This window comes from Thunnus albacares, chromosome 5, assembly GCF_914725855.1.
Source record: "Thunnus albacares chromosome 5, fThuAlb1.1, whole genome shotgun sequence".
Classification (NCBI taxonomy): Eukaryota; Metazoa; Chordata; class Actinopteri; order Scombriformes; family Scombridae; genus Thunnus; species Thunnus albacares.
Genome location: NC_058110.1, coordinates 9,234,812 through 9,252,268, shown reverse-complemented (window position 1 = coordinate 9,252,268; position 17,457 = coordinate 9,234,812). Strand labels below are relative to the sequence as shown.

The 17,457-nt window shown below is 41.5% G+C and overlaps 1 protein-coding gene across 4 annotated transcripts in view; it reads left to right on the top strand.

Moving 5' to 3' along the window:
- Window positions 1–17,457, top strand: part of agrn (agrin) — a 256,145-nt gene that overhangs the window by 135,915 nt on the left and 102,773 nt on the right. For all 4 annotated transcript variants that reach the window (XM_044351206.1, XM_044351205.1, XM_044351207.1 and 1 more), the window contains one exon: window positions 14,755–14,970. In XM_044351206.1, coding sequence (XP_044207141.1) covers window positions 14,755–14,970 — 216 coding nt within the window. The remainder of the gene's footprint in view (window positions 1–14,754; window positions 14,971–17,457) is intronic.

Below are 17,457 nucleotides of genomic sequence, written 5' to 3'. Positions count from 1 at the left end.
GCATATGGAGGAGGCCGCCTCCCTTTTATCCAGTGCAGACCAGCTCAGCACTTGAGAGCTGCTGCTTCCTGGCTTGCCTTCCAAGCTCTCCCCAGGTTGTCTCTGAGACTCATCCTGCTGCCATCTGCCACTGACTTGGGCTTCCTCCAGAAATCTAGGAAAAAAAAAAACCGGAGCACCCTCTCCTCCCCATAGTGGGAGCCAGCATGGAAGCCCAGATTCCTGTCCAGCTCTTTACTTTAAAGGAGACTGCTTGTGGCTTTAATAATGATAATAACAATAATAACTTTATTTATACAGCATCTTTTAAAAACAGAGTTTACCAAGTGCTTTGACAGAAAAAGCAAGAGCAGGATACTCAGTCAGAAGGCAATATACCAACAGAAAGCAAAACAGTAAGATTACCTTAAAAAATGAAGGTAAGTCAAGAAAAGCTTTAGCCTCCTCCAGCCACAGCGACCAGTAATGAATTCTGTTCATAATAACTGATGGAATGATTTCACGGTTCAAAGACATTAATTGAAATGGTCATATGTTAAAATAATCAAACACCAAATCCTTCAACTACCGTATAGCGAATAATTAGAGACATATTTTGCAACAATGAGAACATTGCATTGTTTAGTATGAGGGAAAAATCCTGCAGTTTTGTTTTTTGTATTTGCTGCATTTTATTAACTGTGAACACAAAATAACTCATGGTTCATTTTGGTTTATTTAATATGAGGAACATAACTCTCGACTTTATTACCAGCGCTGGTGTTGAGGAAATTCAGTGGTACAAGGTCATCAGGCCTGCAAATAGTATTTACCATCTGAAAGCTGACATGAATATCATCTTCAAATACTATTCTGCCCCATAACACATCAATGCAGAAAAAGACTGTCACTGTTGTTCCTCTGGCTTTTTTTTTTTTGCCTTGCCCACTGTTTGAGGGACATTAACTGTAGTCATCCATAGCTTGTTATTGAAAAAAGATCAATGAAGCATTTTTTAGCACATAGCTCATGTTTTAACCCATAATGTTTGCTTGAAATATGTTCAGCTAGCCTTTGGGTGGCAGTAAAACAGATGCCTCCGACACAATCAGTCTTTACTGCCTTCACCCTGCCAGAGAGATGCATGTTGGATAAACATAATACAACGTCATTAAATATTAAGGTTATTTCTCAGTCATATCATTAACAGCCAGCAACACAATATGGCATTGTAGCTAAACAGAAAAAATATCTACACGGTGAACATAAGGCGTGATACATCAAATGCAGTAGACATCTTCTACCAGGATGGAATGTTGAAACTGGACGATTCGGCAAAAACTTGGATTACATTCAATGTTTATGGTTTTAAAAAAGTCAACATCATAGAAAGTCTTTGACAGGAAGTCAACTTTTGCCTCTAGCATGAAGGTCAAAAGTCCAACCCCTAAAAGAAACACTACTTACTGCATTGGCGTTGAATCTTAACACTGAGTGTAAATCATACTCTGCAGAATCATCTAATATGAACTTGATACCTTGGGATACTGGGCTGAACTTTAAAGTCCAGTATTGATTTGCAGTTCAAGTGTATGCTAGTGTAATTTTCTCATTTTAGGCTAAAATACAGACTTATCAATTAAAAAATGGAGAGCTAACTTAACCAGTGTACTTAGAACAGTTTTACTTCATCGGCTGTCTTTACAGCTCGGGATCATTTGGAGTCACAAGCTATGGAGGCAGTTACTGTCCAGATAGAGCTGACAGACTGATGAAAAAGCTCGATTTCTGCTTTTTATTAATGAAGAAAACTAAGGAAAATCTCATCTCAGGCAGACCTGTTATGAAGTGTTTGCTGTGAGGAGGTAGGTCCCACAGTTTGTCTGAGGCAGCCTCACATAATTATACAGCATGAAGCCAGACACAGCACTCATCTATGCGGTTTTCGCATTTGGTTGTATGCAAAACCCAAGATCTGGATTTTACCTCTTGTAGAAGGCAATCAGATCTGCTAAATGATTAAAAGCTTGCTAACCCTAACCTATGGGAGAAGCCGCTATCTTCGTCCTAATAGGATATGTGGCTTTGGCTGTGACGTGACACCGACTGGCTCTGTGCGAGAGTTTTCTCTGTGTGGTGTTTTTCTCTGTTTTCTTTAGGAAAGTGGAGTGCTGTGTAGTGGAAATGAAGCAGAGAGAATGTGTCTGAAACCCCATGCTGCGGTAACAGTGACAGAGAGAGAGACAAGTTTTACTCTCTGCTTACTCCTCCTTCCTCCTCCTCAGACAGACCAACACTCTCTTTTAATGTATGAAGTGAGAGGAAATGCAACGCTGATGAAACATTTGATGACGCTGATGAGAGATGGAGTGTAAGAGAGTGGGGTGTGTGTGAACAACAGAGTAGAAGTCAGGCGTGGAGAAGATGAAATGACGTTCGCTTTCGGCACTTTGGTGTGATGTCTGCATGTATTTGCGTGCACGGATATATGCGTCAGTATGTCTTTGCAGCCGTTCTCTGAAAATACCACCGTGTGTGATTGTGCATGTGATATGAAAGCCAAATCTTTGTATAAAGAGTCCATCACAGGTCTCCGGGAGGTGACGGGTGTGCTCAGACGGCGAGCTCAGAAACGTGAACAAAAGAGCACTTCCTCTCCATATAATACTGGCTTAGCTGAATAATTGAATTCAGGAGCGCACAGGCAGCCATGCTGGTTTTCTTCATGTATATTGCAGACCAGCAGTAATCTGTTCTCAAGGAGCATCTCTGGCTGCCTGCTGCTGAGTTTATGGAGGAGATGTGAGGTGACAGAATAAGGCTTTGTCACCAATGCTTCCATTATTGATAAGACTGGGCGGAGGGAAGCTTGGAGAGAGAACTTGAAGAAGGGGAACTCTGTGAAGCTAAAAAGTTTGTTCATGGCAACATGCATAATGGTTTCATTCCCCATGTGACTCATTAAGTAGAGGAAGGCATAACAAACGATGGGGTTCTGGATTACATTTGCTGAAAAGGACTTGGGTTGAGCAATTAACTATTAATGCTAGTAAGGGTTGGGTTGCTGTTACTTATGTGGCACATCAATGAAAGCGTCTTAGCCTGGGTTATGGGTTCTATTCCCTCTGTATCTCAGCTCACTGGGGAAAGCATGAATATCCCAGGATGAGGAACAGTTCCCTGTGAGCACTTCTAAGGTTTATATCATTTTGATAAAAATTGCACTTTCTTGCTCTACCCAGTGGTACCCAAGAATGTCAATGTAAATTTTTCTGTCCATCCATCCAACGGGTCCACAGATAGATATCTTGACAACTATTGGCCACATGTTCCATGATATATTGGTAGAACATGGAATTTGGTGCTGCTGGTATTCACAGTTCCCATTGAATAATGTTTGTGGTGACCCCCCCCCCCCCACCAACTTATCTTCTTGCACCACTGACCTTCACTCTTTCACAACCATCAGGCCATAATTTCCACTCGTATGCAACACATATCAAGACATATCTTATGTGCACATTGTTATAAATTTTAGCAAGCACATTCATGCTCCCAAGAGGATGAAACCCTTTTAATTTTGGACACTTCTCTGGCATCACCCTCTTGATACATGTGTGAGAAATCTTGTATGTAATTAGCAGATGGCAAATACAGTATGCTTTGGGATTTATTTAGCTCTTCTCAGCAAGTATAGCTCTAACTCTGCCAAGGAGTTCAGTTCCTGTGTCAATTTCTTTTATTTTTCCATTCTCACAATGTCCTCCTCTCTACTTTCCTCCCTGTTTTCTTTCTCAGCTCTTGTCCCTGCCTGATAAAGACAAATAACCAAGTGTTTTTCCTCATATACCCTTCCTGTATTTTTCTCCCATAACAAGCGTGATTAGGCAGATGTTCTAAGCTGTCAAGAGCTGTCATACTTCAGGGCTGATTTATGGAGACGCAGCACCTGCTATATTCCGAGACCTAAAAGATAGTGTAAATAGAAAAGAAAAGTGTAGAAGAGACTAATCATTTTGAAAAATGTAGCTGCTGGTCATTTGGATATGTACTGCAGATGGTGATGAATGTCAAGATATTTCAATACCCATGTTGTATTTGCTGCAGTATCCATGAGGAGATAAGTAGGAAGGTTTTATTTTATTGCACTGCAGAATTTAAAGTGAAGTGTAACTAATCATAACCCTTATTGAGGCTCTTATTGATCCCTTACTTGGTGTGGGAGAACACGGTCTCCCATTTTAAATTAACAGGGGTCAACAGATTACCAATAAATCACAGTGTGCATAAGCCGTAATGAACACTGTCTGTATTAGGGTTGAAATTGCAGGCTGATCACGCTCCCACCCCATACACAGCGCTGGGTTTGGTTTTGAAGCGTATTTTGAAACCTCTCTCAACAAGATCTCATTCTAATTGCTTTGGCAATCGCTGTGTTCTCATATGGCCAAACAAAATGAACAAAAAGGAAAACTGCTCCAGGGTTTGAAATCACTTCTCACACCCAAGTAGGTGTGGAAAATGCATTTGCTCTGTGGTTTGAATGCCAAATAAAAAGTAGATGTGGTGCCAGTGCGTGCAAAGTCGATGGAAGGAGACAAATGGGAGAGAGATGGATATAGCTTTGCTCTAAGGAAAGCTAGCTAATGAGAAGACATTTTGTTAGGTAAGAAAAAAAATAGAACCTGATTAATTAAACTAAAAGTCAATCAGCTTCAAATAGCCTTGTTCTTTGTGACCACTGGCTAGAGCTGCATGATTAATTGAAATAGCATCCTGATCTTGATTCTTTGTGATCTTATGTTATCTCATTAGCATTAGGGGAGAGATCCATTGCATTAAAACAAATGGTTTCTCTATAAGCTGCATTATCACACCGACGTGCATTACTCCACATACTCTTTATAAATAAAATGTTAGAGACAGTTAAGTAAAATGCGCTGAAAGAAAAGGACACTTGAGAACAACAAAAATGTGTCTTAGTCATGGAAAGCCGGCAATGAGGAGGAAGAACAAATACATATATCTACCCTGATTTCTGACTAAAACGCAGTGTCTTTACCATAAAAAGAGTCTGCTGTGTAGAACTGTTTCAAAGATGATGATAACAGTCAGAAGCACTTATGCTACTTTGCAAGCAAAAGCAGTGAATTAGTACACCCACCTTAAATGTCACTGTCTTCCTTGGCGAGTCTCTGCAGCTGGAGCCTTAAAAAGACTACGGAGGCGAGGAGTGAGCCAAGATATGGCTCTGGTCAACACTGATTAGTATGCTTTTCTAGACTCCAATCAATGCATTCCTGCAGCTATTCTTCATGTTGTGCTAATGTTACCTGTTCTGCTGCAGCAGTCGAGGCAGAAATACAAAAAAAAATGCATAATTTTGAGGCTTCGGCATATCGACTATGAATCATGCATGAGACTGACAGTCTGTTTTTATCTGTAACTTCATCATGAACAGTCAGAGTCTACACACTGTGTTTTTCTTGAGGATCCCACAGGACTGAAGCAGCCTCCTAATAACTGCTTGAGGTTTGTAGGTGGAAAAATGTAACAAAAAGATGTCTCCTAACTGGATAAAATCTCAGCTTTTTGGGGTACAGGTTAAATCTAGCTACAGGTTAGCCGCGTATTAGCTACAGTTTAGATTATTTTTTAAACACACACACTCTCCAAGTGTTCTAAAGAGTAGACAACAGACTCGGTTGATTATTATTAAATCGAGCATTTCATACAGTTGCATATGAGCTGTCTGTTGTACTGCCTGCATGAAAACAAAATGGATTGCAATAAACTTTCTCATAAAAAAAAGGTTGAGAATAATGGGAGAAAATTGTGAGTCAAAAAAAATCTCATTCTGACCAGAAACCTCTGACACGCACACAGAAAATAAAATACAAAAAAAGATATTTGGATGGCGTGGTGAAGAACTAATATTCAACAATTACAGAATATTCGGCATTGTTTCCACAACATTTACCTGTAAAAAAGGCAAAATTGATCTACGGTCAGTTTAAACCACATTGTAACAGCTTTAATTATTGCAACACTTAAGAAAATATGAACCTGTAGAATACATATTTGTGTGTGTGTGCTCATTGTAGCTGTGGTGTGTTTATTTACACTTCATACCTGTGGGACTTCATTAAAATTTAAAAACTTACCATACGCCAAGGGAGACTGGAAATAGCAATGACAAAACCTCAGAGCTGTAGCAGCAGTAGACGCCGAAGTGACTGAGCCACAAAGTCAGCATGAAAAACATAACAATCCAATCTAAATGTTGTTTGATTAGTTTTACATACAGATATCCTCTAACAAGCTGAACCGCCCCGTATACTGCATGGAAGTGATGACGCATTGATTTTGATACAGAGATGTAAATAAGGGCATTGAACACCAACGCCTCTGCTGTCATCGCTGTTCACGCGCCGGGTGCACATTTTGAGCTCTCTTTTGTCCTTTTGTTCAGATGAACCTAGAGAAAATTGTTTCTGCATCAATTATGCCACAGCCTTCAGAGTATTTGCAGCTGGTGCAGGTTTCTTTGACTTACCGGATTGCACAAAGACACGTGCGTAGACACTGGGAGCGATTTGAATTGTAGGTATTTTCCTCCTGCCTCTCATATTTCGATTTAACCTTCCCTCACCTCTGTTTCTTTCTCTTACAGTATACAGTATTTCTCCTGATAAAAAGGCTCTTCCTGCTTTTTCCCTCTCTCTTCCCTCACGACATCTTGACTCTCTCTGTATCCAACTTTATCTCTCATTCTCTGGAAAGGCATAGACTCTTGCGTGTCTGGACTGTGCATGTCCAATAGAGGCTGTCGTTTGGTAAATAAGTTCATCCTGCGCGTTAGCCAGGTCAGGGCCTAGGCGCTCAGCTGTAGGAACGTGTGTGTTGCATTCAGGAAACAGGAGCGGGAGGGAAATTGATTGCCCCCTTTATGTGAGGGAATGAGAAAATACAGTACCAGCCTGCACACACACACACACACACACACACACATACAGAGACATACTCCAAACACACACTCAAAACCCTCCATCTTCAAGCAGAGAACTAAAGGCGCAGGGAAAATAAACAGATAGCTCTTACTGTTTGTTTTTGTCAGTTTATTCATTCTGCTGTTACCCTGGTAAGAACAGCACGGTTGAAAATGTAAGACAAGAGAAAGTTGTTTTCTTCTGAAAATCATTTGAAAGACTCCACTCTGTTCTTCCCCCCCCCCCCCCTTTTCACCCTCTTTCTTTTCATTTAACTGGTTTAAAGAAGCGATTTTCTCATATTGAGCCGGTGAGGTGGGTGTTCCATTGTGAGCAGATGTTTTCTTTATTTCATGCTGGGTGTTGTATGATTTGCAGCGAGATCAATAATTGACTGCATTGGTCCCCTGAGGGCCATTAACCGGAGATCACAGCTCGTCCTCTAAAGAAAAGCGAGGTTTGGTAGGTTTGGTAATTCAGCCGGCAACAAAGAAACAACCTATTGTTACGTTTGAGTGACAGACGCCATCTAGCTGTTGTAGAAGTGATGCAGTTCAGATGACGTCAATGTAAGGTGACAAATTTACATTTTGGGAGGTGGCTGGTTAGATCCTAACACGCAAAAAGTGGATTTAGTCTGTCTTTGCTGCAGGAGACGGCTGTTCGCTGAGTTTTTTAAGAACCGTAACTACGATTGCGGTGGTGTTTACTGTTGCTATGACGACGAACTAACTTCCTAACTTTAAGGGAGTAGTCACATTTCAAATGATTAAGCCAAACCATGATCTTTCCCTAATCCTAACCAAGCCACAGCATTATCACATCATAAAACGTCATCCTTTTTCACCAGTGATTTGTAAAGGTTTTGGAAAGCACCAGTAGAGGCGACATATTAGAAAATGCTCCTATGGGTCGTCCTAGAGTGCAGGTACATCGACCTATGTGGTTGTTTAATTATAAGGATGTGTTGAGAGATCAATAGAAGCCTTGTAGGGTTGCTTTTTCCCCTCAGATATTTCGCCAGGTATAACTGCCGCCCATCGTTGTGTGTTCTTTCTCCATTTCTCTCTATTTTTTTGCGATGACGGTACATTACTTCTGGACTTCTGAACTCTTCGCTGTAAATAATGATATTGACAGACGAAGAAGGCAACTTCTCTGCAAATGTTAATCAATGCTGCTCCGATCTATCGCCGTTCTCCCCACCTACGCAGCGCACCTATAGCCTCGGCGCTGAAAATTACATTTTCAAAATTAGATTTTCACCCCAAAGCATTGAGCGGAGGAAAAGTGATGGAGGGGAAACTGCGCAGCCACCGCAAATGAAAACTAAACAATCATTTTTAAAAGCACTTGGAGGAGTTTGATATGGAGTCAGTGGAGCTGTACATATTTCTGTTTGTGTGTGCGTTTGTCCGTACATATATAAACCACCTGTGTGCATGACGGAAAGTTTCCACCACCAACCAGATGAGGTAGGCTGTTCTGTGCCGATTGCATCAACGGCTGTTGCCATAGCAACCTGTCCCCTCACTGCGAAGGTCCTCTGGCACAGCTACACTGATAGAGAGGCTAAAGCCCTCTTATAGAGAGAAGGAAAGAGAGAGGCAGAGAGAGGAGAGAACTGTTAAAAGCCTGCCGGCCGAGAAACACATCTGTATTACTTAGCGTCAGCTGAAAAGAAAGGCTCCCTTTATTAGGAAGTAAGTGGAAGATGTCCCCCAGGAGTGCTAGAGCGTAATGAATTTAGACTCATTCAACATTGATGCGATGTCGCTTCAATGCCACCGAGCTGTATCTCCCGCCATCAACTTCCGTTTCCTGATTTCCTGACAGTCAGTAGGTCATTAGTCAATGTTGGAGCCACCGTTCGCAGATCTAATCTGATCGCTGCACAATTGGCTTCACCTGAATGGCTTATTCAACATATTTGCCATTTATGCGTCACTGCCCCGGCCTGTCCCGGTAATTCAGCCGCTATTCTTGTCGCCCATGTAAAGTTCAGGGTTGTTAATTATTCATGTCCACCTTCCCTTCCCTTCCTTCCTTCTCATCTCCTTTCCTCTCCAGCTGAAGCACATCGGACTGCTGTGAAATAATTCAAAAACCTGCCAGGTATCACCCCTGCAGAGAATAGTGCTCCTTGCCAAAGTAGCCATTTTGAGTTTGTCAAGGCGATTCTGTCAAGCCTTATTGAGTCTGAATGCGTTCATGCTTGCCACGACAGTCCATTTCTCCCCCTTTTTACTTTGTTTGGGGTAAATGCAACAAGGCAGCAAAACAATGAAACTGATAGAGCGTTTCACCACAAACACGGGCTGTGGGGACATTTTCTTCACGTAGTAGAAACTATTTCAAAGTAATAGGAACTACTGCTTCGGGGGCATATTTATTGAATTGTCTGCCTGAATCTGTGTCGAAAAGCAAGCAACTGGCGCAAATTGTCGCACAGATAATATATTATGATGAAATATGTATCTTTCATCCGCAGCGCAAGGAATCAATCAACTACTATTTTAAAACCGGGATGGAACTTAAAAGCGTAGGGCTCCGTCGTCATAACTACTATGTTGAGTCTACATGGTCTGTATTGTTGTGTATGGGACAAAAATAATGTTTTCTCTTGCACCTTTGATCCACCATGGAAATGTGAGTCATCTTAGACCCAACTGGCAATAGAATCGGTGGAAAATTGCCACCAGAGAACTACGCCAGAGTTTCTTTCAACTCGTAAAGCCATGACAATTTTTTTTTTTTTTTTTTTTTTTTTTTTTTTTTTGCTGTGGCTTTAATCACCACAGCGCTATCCCTTTCCTTTCATAACCCGCCGATGCATTGAGAGCTTCCTTAAGGCTCCGACACCGTGTCATATTTAATGGATGAGCCGTCCAAATATGGGATGAAGTGTTACCTGGACAAGACGTTTGCCTTGACAAGCACAAACTGGACATGCTGTCTTTTCTCCGCAATGGGATTTTCTTCCTCAGCCTCCGATAGTGAAAAAAAAAAAACCCAGTATGGATGTGAGGTTTTTTTTTTTACGCTGCAGGGCTGGAGGGAGATTACCTTACACACTGACATGGACCGGCAAACATGCATACACACACACACACACACACTCATTTCACTCAGTATCACATTTGGACAAAGAACTGAAAAGCTTACATCCACAGTGGAAAATGTACAAGCTGAAATGTGCACAGTTTTGTTTACAAATGCGCATATCTGTGCAGGCACTTGAGAACCGTATCGAAAATCCAGTCTGAGGGATTGAACCTGGTGTGAGACTTGCTGATATTTCTGCGGTTTTACAACATCAAGAAAATCAAACAGTAAAACTACATATATTATTAACTCTCATCAGCTATCAATAGTGAGCGCAGTATAACAGCGGTGCAGTGCAGGTAACCACTCGATATTAAGAAAGACATTTATTTTTTATAACGTCCTCTGTCATCAGCTCAGCTCAGCTGGAAGCTACATTCTCACTTGGATATGCCAGCAGAGGAGACTCTGTTGCCTACACACACACACATATATTGTACATTTAAAATCCACGCTCAAGCACTTTCACTGCTCAAGTGTGAGTTACAAAAACTCTCCAAAGGTCATGCAGATTAGACCCAGTGGAACAGCAGTGTTGTTCTCATTATAAGCACATCTGTTGTCTGGAGTTGTGATGAGAGTAAAGATTTTATTCTGATGTTATGTACAGCCAAGGTGAAAATTTTTTTTTGTTTGTTTGTTTGTTTTTAAGACTATGGTAAGAGAATGTTATTTAGTGGTAATGTACCAACCTTAGTGTACAGTGCTTGAAATCTTAATTTAAGTGTGTAAAAGTAGTATCTCAGACTAGCTTTTTAACATTTAGAAAGCTGTCAAAATAACAATAAAATAAAAATGAAACATAGCAGATGTAACTAAGAAAACTCATTTCTCAATGCTGGAGCTATTCTTTAGAGCGTAATCATGGAAGAGACAATTGGCAGTTAGGGACTCAATAATGTCCAATAACTGCTAATCCCTGTATAAAATCCCTGATCTTTATTGGTTCATTGGAACTGTTAAAAATGTACGAGGCTCTAAGACTTATAAGACTCTTGGATGCCAGCCATCAACCACTGGGAGCAAAGCAAGCCCTGAGGAGCAGTGCTGGTTTTTGTGGCCACAGTTACAGGAAACCATTGATGTTTGTGACGATGTACATTTATTACAAAAGAAATAAAATACTAAGTAGAACTTTTAATGAGAATGACATACATTCACACTCAAATTATTAGGTCTTAACATACATTTAGTTGCCAGTTTTGGAGGTACATCTACCTAAAGCTACTGTAGTCTAGCAATGAATCTCAACTTTGTGAAGGCTTTAATGTTTTAGGGAGGTGTTGATTCAACTTTATAGTCATTTTGGAGGCTGTGTTATAGTGAAAGGTGTTTCTAATATTTTGTCCGCTCCATTTCTCAACCCTAGGATTCCTGTAGGGTATACCGTAATGTATATTCAAATGCCACCACAAGTTTTGTGTCAAATATGTGTGAGCAGTTGGCCAGGCCGCAACCCGAGAGACACAGTAATGTGATACGGGCACCTGGAAGAGAAACTTTTTGGAGAAACTCTTTTAGTGTCTGCACAGGATAAGACACCTTCATTCAGTTAACTGTTTAATACATCCATGGGGGCAAAGTAAAGAATAGGAATACAATTTTTTTTTTCTCAGGATGCTGAAGTCATGAAACACCCTACTCTGCCTCTGATTGGCTAGTACTTGTTGCCTTCGTTGATTGGGTTGCTTAGGTTTAGGCGTGAGGAGTGAGATTGGTTAGGTTTAGGGTAAGAATATCAGGGTAAGCCAATCAGAGGCAGAGTAGGGCGGGTCATGACTTCGCCGTCCTGGGAAAACAAATGTCGCAAACAGGAAAGTCCTGAGGTAAAGTTCGTAGCATTTAAGCTAGCTGTTTGCTAGCTCGTTCCATCGACTGTCGCTAAACTGCCAAGAAACACCAACTTTACTCAGTTACGCCACTTTGTTCAACAAGGGTGATATTATCTGTTTGTGTATCAAAGGCTGAAAGACAGAATGTCCTGCTTTAGCTTTTCTAGGTGCTTTTGTTGAACTTATAGAAGTGATATATGAGCTAAAATGTCTAAAATGAACTTGTCTTGTTCATTCTAGTGGCTAAAGCACCGCAGTTGTTTGTGCCTTACACTTGCTTCCTGGAGATTACATTTTATCCCATTTGTTGTCCATGTAAGACAAGACTAAACCTGTCTCTGGGACATGTCCACAGGATTCTTGCTGTTTTTATTATTGTTTCTACACTCCCTGAAATCACCTGTCAATCAAATTGGAGCCAGCACTGTTCAAATTTATTTTTGACAATGTTTTTGTCAGTGGTGTACTTTTGTTGTCCGCCGTGCTAGATAATGCCGTTCATATTAACCATCTAGTGTGTCTTTTGGTTCTTTTCTATGTATGTCTTCTCAGGTGCTCGGGGGATTTTTTCTCAGGAAAGAACTCCCACTACATAAGTATGCAGTTTGCACACTCAGTCCAGCGCCTGCACTCGATACCTTCACTTTGACAGAACCATCGGCTCTAGTGTCAGTCTTTTGTCAGTCAGCTAAGCTCGAGGCTAGAGTGAGATTTTCTTATAGGAAAACATCGGCGAAGAGATCTGGTTACAAACCACCGTTGGTATTCTTGATTTTTTTTTTCTCTCCGGGTGGTTTGTTCACTGTCAGTATTGGCAATATGTCTTTTTTTTATTGTAAAATCTAATACCAATATGAGCATTATTTGCTTTTACTGTTGTTGCAGTACAATTTTACATTTGTTACCTTACCAGTATCACCAATATTATTCGTTTGTTCTATTCAAACCATACTGAGATCATTGTTTGGTCACCCTCAACCTCAGTCTCTTGTTTTTACTGTCATACTATCAGACACCCTTCCTCTCTCTTGTACACATCTGACACAGTTCGATTGAATTTCACCTCTTGTCACTCTGCTCGCATGGCTTCGCTTCGCCTGTGAGCCACACGCTGACACTCACACACACACACACACACACACATGCACAGCACATGGTGTGAAGTGATGGCTGAGCAGTGGGCCAGTCATGACAAGGCCTTCATGCTAGCACCTGGTCGCGTGTGCGTGCGTGTGTGTGAGACACCTAATGCCTACACCTCTTAGACACACACACACACACACCGTCAGGAATACAGATGCATTCTTGGATAGCTTCGCACATACACACACACACACACTGACTTCTTTTTCCCTTGGTACAAAAGAGAGTGAGCTCAGGTAGCTGTCAGCCGCTCTCCCACAGGGAACAGTGGGCAAGTCAAAAACAGCCTCCTCGCCTGTCACTCCTCACACACACACACACACACACACATTGTGCGTGAGGAGCGTGAGTGTGAGAGGGGAGAGACAGAATGAGATGCCTTGGGCAGATGCTGGACCAGTTGTCTATGCTACGTGCTATGCTGTGTGTATATGTGTGTGTGCATACGTATGTGTCTATCAGACTGTTTGTCTGTCTAACCAGAAGCGCGAAAGCCACCTGCCAGCCAGTCCAAGTGGACATGCTGTCTTGCGTTTATTCCTGGCCTGGGAGCCAGTGATAAGAAATATGTGTGTGTGTGTATGTGCACGTGTGTATGAGTGTGTGACATGTATATCCCTCACTGTGATACTGGTTGTTCACCTCACCAACCAACAGGACTTTTTTTTTTTTATAAAGGACTTGGATTTTTATGTGCTTTTGTCCATTGATTTCCAATCAGGTTGGCTACCTGTGAGAGCTTGCCATCTCTTTTAACACTCCCCAGTGCTGAGGCAAGGACGTCACACCAGCTGGCTGCCCAACAGCCCTCAAAGTGGGCGCAGAGCCGCGGCAGCTGTAGCTGCCACAGCACGGGTCAATTACTCTCTAAGTTGATGCTGTGTACTGACAGCACGAGCACATACGCACGCACATATTCCTTGTTTGCTTGGCGCGTTCAGCAGCCTCTGACAGAGTTTACAGTTTGCTATTTTACACTTGATCAAAGTCGAGGACTCAGTGGGCAGTTTAAGATCAAAGTCTTAAAAGTTGTTGAAGTGTTTGGCTAACCTTGGTTTGTCTTCTTGTTGCCGTCCCTCCATGTTTTCTTGGACGGTGGATCATTGACGTTTCGAAGACTGCAGTCTCTTCAGTGGAGGAAAGTAAACTGTCCATGAGAACTCGGATCAGCCGGCTTGCCTGTAGATTGATTTCAATGTTATTGCTCACTTTTTAAACATTTCTAACGCTGAAGCTTTTTCAAAATTCTGCAATAGGCTCAGCACGCCCCAACAACACACTGTGCCTGCTCTGCATGGGTAGATAGATTCTCCCTGAATGAATTGAGAGCATCTGTTTGCTTTATGCCAGGATCACATTTAATCCCTGATGCATTTGTGTTGCTGAACTGTTTAGCGTTCTACATAAAGACCCCATGGCTGTTGTATATTGAGATGAATCTGCTCAGGCGTGCCTGTCTGGTGTGAACACATAAACTCTTGATTGCATTTACTCATGATAACTCTAAAGTGAGTGTCGGAGAGTTTGAGTTTGTCTATTCATCATCAGTTCATGCAAGATAAATGAAACACCAGGATCACACCCATCAAGGTGTTTAATTGAAGTATGTGCAGGCTTGAAAATTGAAATTGTGACAGATAGCGATAGTGAAATCGAATGTTTTATCAATCCTAACATCTCCTCCTCTTTCTCTTCCTGTCTGGCAGGCTGCAGAGGGATGCTGTGTGGCTTCGGCGCTGTATGTGAGCGAGACCCAAATGACCCCGGCAAAGCTGAGTGTGTTTGCAAGAGAGTGGATTGTCCGTCCTTGGTAGCGCCTGTTTGTGGCTCCGATTCATCCACCTACTCCAACGAGTGCGAGTTGGAGAAAGCACAGTGCAACGCACAGCGACGCATCAAGGTGCTGCGCAAGGGACCCTGCTGTAAGTACCATCACCTGCCTACCGACCAGTCTGCCAGACATCAGTTTAACAACTCACCCAAAACCACTTTGAAAAGAAAATCTTTTTTAAACAAATGGAAAATGATTTAAGATAATTTTACGGGCTTTGAATGCAGACTAACTAATTTTTGACACTTTGAATTTATCTGCCTTATCTCGTTTCCAGAGTGTAAGAGGATGACTATGAGACTTAATTACTTGTAAAGATTGAAAGAAAAGAAAATTAAATTTAAAGTTTGACATTTAAATACTTTGTGTGATCATAGTAACAAAGAATTAAAGTTGTGCATTTTCACTTTTGAAGACAATATTAGTTGAGCAGATTTGACTGTTCATCTGCTTTACTGTATTTATGAGATATCCATAAACTTCAAAAACAGATCGGTAAAATTCTTTGAAGACTTCTAGCATTCGCACATTTTTTTTTAGGTCAAGCCATGTTATTTCAAGTGTAACCATTAGTGTATACAGGGTTTGAACATTTTGAGAAATCAATTTGTCCAGTGAATCTACAGTATTTTCAAAAAGCAATCTGACCCAAGTCTGACCTCAAACTGCTATGAGAACTTTAATGTAAAGCCTGTGATGTATAGGTAAATAAACCGATCGAGTGCTGAATGTGAAGGTTTTCCATGGAATAATAGAAACGGGGCTTTGAGTTCTTTTGATGTTTCAGACAGAGCTAGCAAGGCTAGCCAAACATAAAGCTGCAAGTCTCTGAGTGACGCTAAATTGCTTGTTATTGTCACATAAATGGATATCTATTATACCCCGTTCTAATACAACACGCTTTGCCTTCCTATCTTTATCTGCCAATAATAAAACACATCCCTATTATGTCCAATCCATTGTCTCCAACATGGCTACGCTCCCAGTGCTTAAGCGCCACCTGCACCCTCACAAACAAAACGTGGACCGCTCACTGTTCCCGTTGGTAGCCATCCAGTGTGTATTCTATCCCTTAGCCCCTTGTGGGTGCCTATACTCCTGCTGTACCTCTCAATGCTTCTCTTCACCAATGCCCATCAACATCCAGGGCTCTGAGGGGAGCAGCGGAGTCCTGCCAAAGCTGCAACATTGCAGCAGCCTCAGAGATAACTGTAGTGTTTTGTCAGTGTCGAGCCTGCCTGCCAGTGCGGCCCCACTGCTAATTCCAATGGTTTGATTACAGTGTGGGCTTCAACCTGGCACTAATAATAAGGTGGATGACTGCTCACCAATGGCAGCAAGAAAATAAAGAGATAGAAAGGACAGAAAGAGGACAGAGAGAGGACAGGAGGAACGGAGGGTAGAGCGGAGAAGAGAGGGGGAAGCATCTGGAGAGGGAAGGAGGGAATAATGTTGAAACGGGAATGAGCTATGAAACATTTAGAGGAAGAAAGGGGGTGAAAGAGCGAGCGAGCAAGTGAGCGATTGAGCGAACAGAAAAAAGTAATAGATTTAATCCAGAGAGAAAAAGTAGTGCAAGTGCTGTAATGATGGTTTACGGAGGGTTAAGGCCATCAGAAGCACTATAATTACCACAGGCAACAACAGCAGGCAGTCACTAGCAAAAAATAAACATGTAAAAAAAACAAAAAAATGATACTAATGATAGTATAGCTGATGATAACAACTTGCTCACCACCAGAACAGAGACTTTCTCCCTCGTCACGTCACATCTGCAAGGAGTCAAAAGCTGTTTTTTTTTTTCATTCCTCTGTCGCCTGCATATTAATGGGCCGCTGTAATCAACACTAATGGTGAGGCAGTTTTTATGTCAACCTTTTCTCGTAACCTCTGACTCTGACTGCTTTTCAGAGAGCACATAGCTGTCGGGAGTGTGACTCGGAGACAAGTCTGCTCTGGATGTTTTGTTGTGTTTAGTCTATTTAAAAAGGTCAATTTTTAAAAAAAAAAAAAAAAAATTAATTAGGGCTTAAAGCCTCAATCTGCAATCTGAGCACATGAAAAATGAAGACAGCCGAGAGCGTCAGTAGGTTACTTTTCAGCAGTCTTACTAGCTTGTGAAGCGCATAATAAAACTGTCCTTGAAAAATGTGTAAAACAATGAGAAACATTTGGGAAAGTTTGTAAAGCAACTCGCTGTGTTTCGTATTCTTTCGCCTCTGTTTAGACATGACAACGCAGCGCTGCATCACTGCCGTTTGTGATGTAATCTAATGTAATCAGTGCAGAGACGTTCAAATGTAAATACAATGATTATGAATATGATCGAGGGAAATAGACTAATTAAATAAACATCCAGCATGCCAATCTCCCTCCAAATTATCATACTATATTCTTCACGAACACATGCAAACATCACTGAATCATTTCCAGTGATGAAAATTAGATTCAAAGATGCCTTTACATTTCCTGTATTACAATTTCCCCTCAACGTATGGCTATAACGTGTGGCCTCTCAGCCCAAGCAAAAGACTTCCAACAAGTGTAACTTTCAAAGATCAGCTCCTACTGAAATGTA